At 33.1% G+C, this 9,552-nt stretch overlaps 1 protein-coding gene across 1 annotated transcript; it reads left to right on the plus strand.

The window, feature by feature from the left end:
- Window positions 1–6,554: 6,554 nt before the first annotated feature.
- On the plus strand, window positions 6,555–7,841 carry LOC143584796 (chlorophyllase-1-like). Its single transcript, XM_077066759.1, has 2 exons — window positions 6,555–6,880; window positions 7,013–7,841. The coding sequence occupies exons 1-2, from the start codon at window positions 6,611–6,613 to the stop codon at window positions 7,694–7,696; spliced, it is 954 nt and encodes a 317-aa protein (XP_076922874.1). The 5' UTR covers window positions 6,555–6,610; the 3' UTR covers window positions 7,697–7,841.
- The last annotated feature ends 1,711 nt before the right edge of the window (window positions 7,842–9,552 follow it).

Here is a 9,552-nt window from a genome sequence, read left to right on the forward strand (position 1 = left end):
GTGCTCCAATTGCACTGAGGTATGGTACTTCGGGACCAAGAATCTCTTCATTATCTTCGCAAGGACGAAATGGATCATTGTCAACATTGAGTGATCTAACAACCATCGGTGTGCTTAAAGGATTTGCTTTGTCCATATTGAAACGTTTTAAGAGTTTCTCAGTATAAGTTGACTGATGCACAAGTATCCCATTATGCATATGCTCAATTTGTAAACCAAGACAATATTTGGGTTTTCCAAGATCTTTCATTTCGAATTCTTTCTTTAAAGGAGCAATTGCTTCATTAATTTCTTTTTGTGTCCCAATTAAATTTAGATCGTCAACATACACAGCTATGATCACATATCCTGATGTTGTCTTCTTGATGAAGACACATGGACAAATAAGATTATTTGTGTATCCTTTGCTTATCAAATAATCACTCAAACGATTGTACCACATCCTTCCAGATTGTTTCAGTCCATACAAGGATCATTGTAATTTGATGGAATACATTTCCTTAGGCTTTGAGCTTATTGCATCGGGGAGTTTAAATCCTTCGGGAATTTTCATATAGATGTCACTATCTAGTGATCCATACAAGTAAGCTGTGACAACATCCATAAGGCGCATCTCTAAATTTTTAGAGACTGCTAAGCTGATTAAATATCTAAACGTAATAGCATCCATGACAGGAGAATACGTTTCTTCATAGTCAATTCCTGGCCTCTGAGAAAAACCTTGAGCTACAAGTCTTGCTTTATATCTTGTAACTTCATTTTTCTCATTTCGTTTTCTCACAAAAACCCATTTATATCCTACAGGTTTCATTGACTTTGGTGTAATGACAATAGGTACAAAAACCTTTCGATTGTTTAGTGAGTTTAATTCAGCTTGCATAGCATCTTTCCATTTGTTCCAATCTTGTCGATTTTTACAATCATCTACAGATTTTGGTTCAGGGTCATCATTTTCTTCCATGATATCGCTTGCCACAGAATAAGAAAATATATCATCAGTATTTTCCATTTCATCTCGATCCCACATTATATGTGATTTACCATAGTTTATTGACAATTCTTTATTGGAATCATTTATTTCTTCCTGAGGAAATGTTATATCATTTATTCTTTCCTGAGGGAAGGTTTTGTCAATCATTCCTTCCTTAGGGTCAGTATCCTTCTCATAACCCTTTCTTTTTCGAGGATTTTTATCCTTTGAACCGATTGGCCTTCCACGTTTTAAACGTTTTTGAGATTCATGAGGTGCATTATTATGGTTTTGCTTGCTTGGAATCTCAACTCGAGCTGGAGCATTAGCAGCTGGTATATGAGATTTAGTGACCCTGTTTATATCAGTAAATGCATCAGGTAACTGATTTGCAATTTCTTGTAGATGTATTATTTTTTGAACCTCTGTCTCACTTTGTTTTGATCTTGGGTCTAGGTGTAACAATGATGGCACACACCATGATATATCTCTTTCTTGCTTTTTCATTTCTCCCCCTAATGTCGGGAACATTGTCTCGTTAAAATGACAATCAGCAAAACGTGCTGTAAATACATCACCTGTTAAAGGTTCAAGGTATCTTATGATGGAAGATGTTTCATATCCAACATATATTCCCAACCTTCTTTGGGGACCCATTTTTGTGCGTTGTGGTGGTGCAATAGGAACATACACAGCACAACCAAAAATTCTAAGATGAGAGATATTTGGCTCATTTCCAGAAACAAGTTGTGTGGGAGAGTATTTATGATTTGCACTTTGTCTCACGCGGATTAATGATCCAGCATGCATAATTGCATGACCCCAAATAGAAACAGGGAGTTTTGTCCTCATTATTAATGGTGTAGCTATTAGCTGTAGGCGTTTGATCAACGACTTGGCTAAGCCATTTTGTGTGTGTACATGAGCAACAGGGTGTTCTACAACAATCCACACAGACATGCAATAATCATCAAAAGCATGTGATGTAAATTCTCCCGCATTATCAAGCCTTACTCTTTTAATGGTATAATCCGGAAAATGTGCACGTAATTTGATAATTTGAGCAAGAAATTTTGCAAAAGCAATATTACGAGTCGATAATAAAGAGATATTAGACCGTCTGCTGGATGCGTCTATTAAGACCATGAAGTATCTAAATGGTCCACATGGTGGATGAATTGGTCCACATATGTCACCTTGAATTCTTTCAAGAAACATTGGTGTTTCTTTATCGACTTTTAATGGCGAAGGCCTTGTAATTAATTTTCCAAGAGAACAAGATGTACATTGAGGCATTTTATCTATTTTGTGGATCTTTTGACCTTTCAGTGGATGCCCATGTGTATTTTCAATGATCCTTTTCATCATTGTGGATCCTGGATGGCCTAATCTGTCATGCCATAAATTTATGATACCAGAATCGCAACAATTTTCTTTGACTGCCATATATGCTTGAGGCACATTTATATATGTATAATGCAAACCATAATGGAGCATTGGCAATTTTTCCAATATTTGATCTTTGCTTATGATATGCAAATATTTTTCATTACTAACAGTCCTTGACTGAGTATCATATCCATTATGATATATGTTTCTGAAACTCAACAAATTTCTTGTTGATTTTGGGGAAAATAAAGCATTTTCTATTTTGAGCTTTGTACAATTTGGTAATGCTAAATTAGTTTTTCCCACTCCTTCTATCAATGTTTGTAGGACCTGATATTGTATTGATGATCCCTTTTGTTGGTTTCAGTTTATAAAAATATTTTTTTGATCTAAGTATAGTATGCGTGGCTCCACTATCCGCTATACATATATCTTCTTCATTTGTTTGATCTTGTGCTCCGGTGATTTTCATTTTAAATCTTGAAAAATATTAAGAAAAAAAATAAGTGTATAACGAAGACATATGATATTTTAATAAGAACTTTATTTAATTGAAACACAAGTAGTACATGAAAGAGGAACTACATAATTAAAGATAATGAGAACACACTTAATAACTGCATCTAATTATAGTGGTCAAGCAACTTTGTTTCAAAGTTCTACCCCAAAGTCTTCAACGCTCAGCTCAACATTGATATTATTAAAGTTATCAACATGGTTCACTTCTTTCTCTTTTCCTTTTAGAGAGGCTTGGTACAGTTCACACAGATGTGGAGCTGTGCGACAAGCATTTGCCCAGTGGTTTGTACTTCCACATCTAAAACATGAAGTGTCATTGTTTTCGGACCTACCAGCTTCATTCCATTTATTTTGGTGGTTGGAATTGGTATTGTGTGGGACATGATAATTATTGGCTCTCTGGTTACGACCACGGCCACGGCCACGACCACGACCGTAAGAGTTATTGTTCCATTTGAATGGATGCTTACGATCATTAAAATGCCTTTTGTCAAAATGACCACGTCCACGTTCACGGCCTCGTCCTCGACTTTGTTCCCATTTATGATCAGAATTTTTATGAGAACTTTTGTGAGCAACATGTGCTTCTGGTATTGCTAATGAACCCGTGGGACGAGATTGATGATTTTTCATCAATAATTCATTATTTTTCTCTGCTACAAGGAGTAATGCATTTAGATCATAGTATCTCTTAAAATTCTGCAAACGATAATGTGTTTGCAAGTTTATATTTGATGCATGAAACGTGGAGAAAGTTTTCTCTAACTTTTCTTCCTCTGTTACGGGATACTCACAAAATTCTAGCTTTGAACAAATTCGGTATAAAGCAGAGGTGTAATCATTTACCCTCTTAAAATCTTGGAACCTAAGACTGTTCCATTCATCTCTAGAAGTAGGAAGTAAAACTTCCTTTAGATGACCGAATCTGCTTTTAAAATCTTCCCATATCATATATGGGTTATCATAATTAAAATACTCATGCTGTAGTAATTCATCAATATGTTTATGGATGAAAACATCAGCTCTTGCTTTATCCTGGTCAGAGCAATCATTGTATTCTTGGATTGCGTCTAACACATCCATAGATTTTAAATGTCTTTTGACATTTGCTGTCCAAGACATATAATTTTCTCCAGAAATGTTGAGTGCATGGAATTCGAGTTTTGCTATATTTGACATTTTGTTGCTAAACATAATAGAGCAAATAATAAGATAAATATTAGAATCCATATATATCAATCAACAATGAGATACAATACATTGGTAGAGCTATAAACATATAAAAGAAAAAGAAAATGCCGAAATCTTCAGATGGGAGATTAAAAATTAGAATGAGAAGTAGTATAAGCATTATAGTGACCAACATCAAAACCGGGTGAATCATTTTGAGAATTTTATCTTGGATAAATTTAATAAGAAGAATGTTTGTTGTAAATGAAATGGGGTTAATGATTGGTTATTTATAGTGAAAATTTATAACCCTTTTATAACGGTTATATTACCGTTTATAACGGTAACATTACCGTTTGTGTGTGTGTGTATATATAATATATAATATTAATTATTTTAAATTAAGATAATAAATAAGATATTAAATACAGTTTATTTTATAAAATATATATAATTAGTATGCACAATAATAAGAATAGAATTGCTAGTGTAAATAAATCTAACTTCTAAATGAGATATTAGTGTGCATATATAAATAAAAGTTAGAATAGTTATCAAATTTTAATAACAATGTTTATACACATTATTGCTATTACTCAGTATATTAGTTAGTATATGTATATGCATAGATATATATCTAATGTACATAATTAAAGAAGTGTTTATGATGCTTATGTAGATACCTTTGTGTCTATTACCTTTCTTGGTTAGGATATAAGCGGCTCGTGCTGATAACGTGTTATAATATTAGCTCTAACTATAATAAGATTATTGGTAGTGTGAGAACTTGAAGATAACAAAACAAGAGAATAAGATATTAAATGATTCAGTAACTTTTTATGGTGTATCTTCTTCGGTTACATATGTAGATATATATACACAAAAGTCTTACTATTGAGGGGACATGTTCTTATAATTGGTTTGAAAAATTTGTCATCCATCACATGGATGTCTTGCTAACACTTTCATAATAACTACAACTCATTTTATAAAGAATTCACGTGTTTGATGGTCCCGTGTACCATAAGACTTTAATTCTCCACCTACCTCGCATAATTCAACGAATATCAAAATGATAATGATAATACGAAGGAATATCAATCAACCTATTCACATTATTAATTTCTTTATAATATAATCAAATACTGTATATATATATATATATGGTGTACATAGTTCAGTTTGGTTATTAGTTTCAACCGAATTTAGCAATTGGATGTTAGTTAATCGGTTATGATTATTCGATTATTTTTTTGGTTTTCGGTTCAGTTCCGCTAGTTTCAGTTAATAACCAAAACCAAATTCTGGTTAAATTTTTATCTTAGAAATACATGTAATAGATGCATAAATACATAAAATGAAGGTGCATATATGGAATGGATATATAAATACAAAAATGGAGGTATAAACACATGAAATTGTGGTATATAGTACATGAAATGGAGGTATAAAAACTAGAAATATATGAAACTATGAATAGTTCAGTTCAGTTAATTGAGGGTACAAACAGTAACCGATTTTTGGTTAAATTCAGTTCAGTTTCATCAGTTTTCGGTTCGGTTTGATCAACGAAGTTATTGCTTACCCTTTTTTAGAAAAATAAGCACACCTAAAAGCATATAAATATAGGGTCAATATATTCTATAAAGGGGAATAAAAATGAGAAGGATTTCTAGCCATACAAAAAAACCCTCAAAACAAACTTAAAAAAAATAATTAAAAAAATCATAACTCAATATATAATTAAAAAACGAAAAAAGTAAAAACACAATAATGTTTCCACCGTCTTTCTCGTTCTCATAAAAAAACAAATAACACACAATGGTACGTGAAACAAGTCGGTGTGTCTTTTTGTTTATCATTGTGTTTATTTTCGTTATTGATTGTGTTTTTTTTTCCTTGACATTATGTCTTTTTTTCTTTATATTATGTTATATTACTCAACACTGTGTTATATTTTGTTCGGCATTATGTTATATTTTGCGATCTATTGTGTCTTTTTTTAATTATAATTGTGCATTTGTTCATTTTCGTCATTGTGTCTTTGATCTCGCCGTTGCGTCTTTTCGTCAATTTTTATTATTTTTTTGTATTTCTTTTATTTATTTTTTTAACGGGAATAATGGCGGAAACATTTTAGTTTTTCAATTTTTTTCGCTTTTTATTTATATTATGAGCTATGATTTTTTTTATTATTTTTTAAATTTATTTTTAAGGGGTTTTTTATTTGATCACAAATCCTTCTCATACTTCTCATTTTTGTCTCCCTTTATATTTTAAATTTACCCTATAAAGATAAAAAATGTGTATAGTCATAACTAATGTGTTTATTAACAAAAACTAATATAGGTACAAAATTTGAATACCGGATAACCTATGAACAGTGGCAACCACAAAATACCTAAAAGTCTAAAACAAAATCTTTCAAGAAGGTGACAACCCTTATGGCCTTATATATATCCTCGTTTATTACGTGGTCTTGCAAATTGGACTATAAATATGTTGATATTTTCATAAGTTATCCTCACATTTGAACCAATTTGTTCCTCAAAATTTATAAAAATGGTGTTGTCTACCGAATCTTTAGCGACACCAACATCGACTACTTGTTTTGACGATGGAAGCTACACGGTGTCAAAGAGAAGCATCCGAAAATCCTCGAGTTCTGATACACCAAACCCGCCTTTGTACATTGTTTATCCTAACGAAAAAGGAACTTATCCCGTTATACTCTTTCTCCATGGCTTTTCGATCCCTAATATTTCTTATACCGATATGTTTGAGTTTATTGCGTCTCATGGTTATATTATTGTCGCTCCCGGTCAAACTTTGGTATTTCTTTCTCTATATATGCTAAATTATGTTTTATTTGAGCCTTATAAAGTTATAAACCATCATATGATAAAATAGTGGCATACTCATATGCTACATGTTGATTTCTTTTATTCTTTTGTTTTATTATAGATTGAGCTCTTAAGGGGTCTATGTGTATTTTCCGCGGTTGGTGATGTGGACAGTGCAGCCGAAACAGCCAACTGGATAGACGAAAACCTCCAGAGTGTACTTCCAAATGATGTATCACCGGATCTTGAGAATGTAGCACTAGCCGGTCATAGCAAAGGAGGAAAAGCAGCATTTGCACTAGCATTAGGTCATGCTAATACGAGCCTTAAGTTCAAGGCTCTTATTGGATTAGATCCTGTTGCAGGTCGAGATAATGCCGATAGGCTTGAACCAAAAATCTTAAACTACATCCCGAAAAATTTCAACATATCCCTACCTATAGCCTTAATTGGGACAGGCTTGGGTGATGATGGGTGTTGCGGGTGTTTTCCACCTGCAGCCCCTTGGGGATGTAACCATCCATTTTTCTTCAACGAATGCAAACCCCCTACTTGTTATTTTGTAGCCAAGGACTTTGGTCACATGGATATGCTTGACGATTGGTTGGCTAAGTTGGCGGGTATGTTTGTGTGCAAGACTGGGAAAGGTTCGTATGCGGATATGAGAAGAGCTTGTGGGGGCATTTTTGTTGCCTTTCTTAAGGCTTACATGTTTAATGAACCCGTAGATCTCACCGCCATCATTGATTCACCGAATTCGGTTGCTCCGATAAAGCTTGATCCAGTATTATGGCTCAAATCATGAGAACTTCAGCTTATGTTTTTGCAATAATGTGATTGTGTATTGTTTACCATCCTCGAGTTTTAAAATGTATAGTTTAAAGCTTCAAAAACAACTATACAAATAAACTTAATTATACGCCAAGAAGAAGTAAAAATACTTGCATTTAGCTCCAAATATTATGCAATAGTTCAATGGATACAAGTTAAATATTGATATAAGAAAGTGGTGTTGGTGTGTGAAACAACATATGCTTTATCGATAATACAATTTATTGAATAACAATATTTCTCTATATTTGTTTAGACGCGTTTTGAATCGGTATTATGCTGTGTTTAAGCTTCTTGCACTAGATGTAAATACTATTAGACAAATACACATACATAGACAAGAACAACTTGAGTTATTGTCATGTATGCACCGAATTTCTTCAGCAAAATGTACCGCATGTTGATGATACATGAATAAAAAGATAATATTTGAGGGGTTATCCCCCTATGACACGATTTTTAGCCACTGTCGAAGGAATAGAGTCAAACACGCTAACAAAAAAAGGCACGCAATCACAATGTCACATTCGTCATGTATATAATTGTAATTATTAACTTCTGAAGTCTAAAAAAAATACAGAATTACAAATTTTGTCTTTTAAATATATACGATTTATGGATTATGTGCTTTATAAAGTTTATTTAAAGACGGTGTCTTTTATACGACAAAACACATTCACCTTTTGTCCTTTACACTACCTGTCATCCAAAAACTCAGTTAAATCCAAACATACCAAGACTTAATAGGGTTTTTGTTAAACATATTTTATTTAGTTTCTTTTTCTAATAATATATTTAATTTGTTTTTTAATTATAATTACTTAAATAGTATGCGTAAAAAAACTTTAATGTTCTCACATGACAAGACTTAACGGGGGTTTTGGATGCCAGTTAGTTAAAAGGACAAAAATCAACAATCATATCATGTAAAGGACACCGTCTGCAAATAATTTTTTTATTGGACTTTATCCATAAATCGCATATGTTTAAAGTATAATTTTGTCAAAAAAAATGAATAATTTGTTTTGTTTTTTTACCAGTCAAACTATTTTATACACACTTAGGGGATCGAAGTCATCGAACCTCGTACCTCCAACTAACCCCACACCTCCATATTTACATTAGTCCATCATTGACGCCACACCAAAAGGTGGGTGTGTGGTGGTGGTGGTGGTGGTGGTGGTGATGGTGTTGGTTGGGGGGGGGGGGGGCATAGTGGTTAAATGGTATGTATTAATAATATAGTTGAAACTCTATAAAATAATACACTTGTGACCATCAAAGTTTATTAATTTAAAGAGTTATTAATTAATCGATAAATTAATAAGGAAAATTAGATTTTAATAATCCAAACTATTAACCATTGGTCAATAATAATCCCAACTATCACTTTGACCAATAGCAATCTCAACTTTCAGTTTTGTTACCATTAACAATCCCAGTCAGAAAAAATAGTTAACCCTATTAAATTTTAAAGAAAATTACAGAATTGCCCTTTATATTAAAAAAAAAACCTAAACCATCCACCGGCTACCATACTCTCTCTCCATCTCTTTCTTAAAACACACCCACAACCAACACATCCATTAAATCCGACCACCACCATTGGCAACCGGCCACCACCGCCGCCATAGCCCTCCCAACTTATTCTTCTTTTGACAACACTTAGAAACACTACCATTTTGGGAGTACGTCGATTCGTCACTGGCACCGGTTGTCGCGAACGCCCCAAAGTCTCATATCCACGAATTTGTCAGACGTAAATCCAATTCAATTAAGAGATCTCAGCAATAACTACAACCATTGACGTCACCTCGCTGCCGGAATTTG

The sequence above is a fragment of the Bidens hawaiensis genome, unplaced genomic scaffold, assembly GCF_021521415.1.
Source record: "Bidens hawaiensis isolate Kalapana, Puna unplaced genomic scaffold, B.hawaiensis_p1.1 tig00033363_1, whole genome shotgun sequence".
Taxonomy (NCBI): Eukaryota; Viridiplantae; Streptophyta; class Magnoliopsida; order Asterales; family Asteraceae; genus Bidens; species Bidens hawaiensis.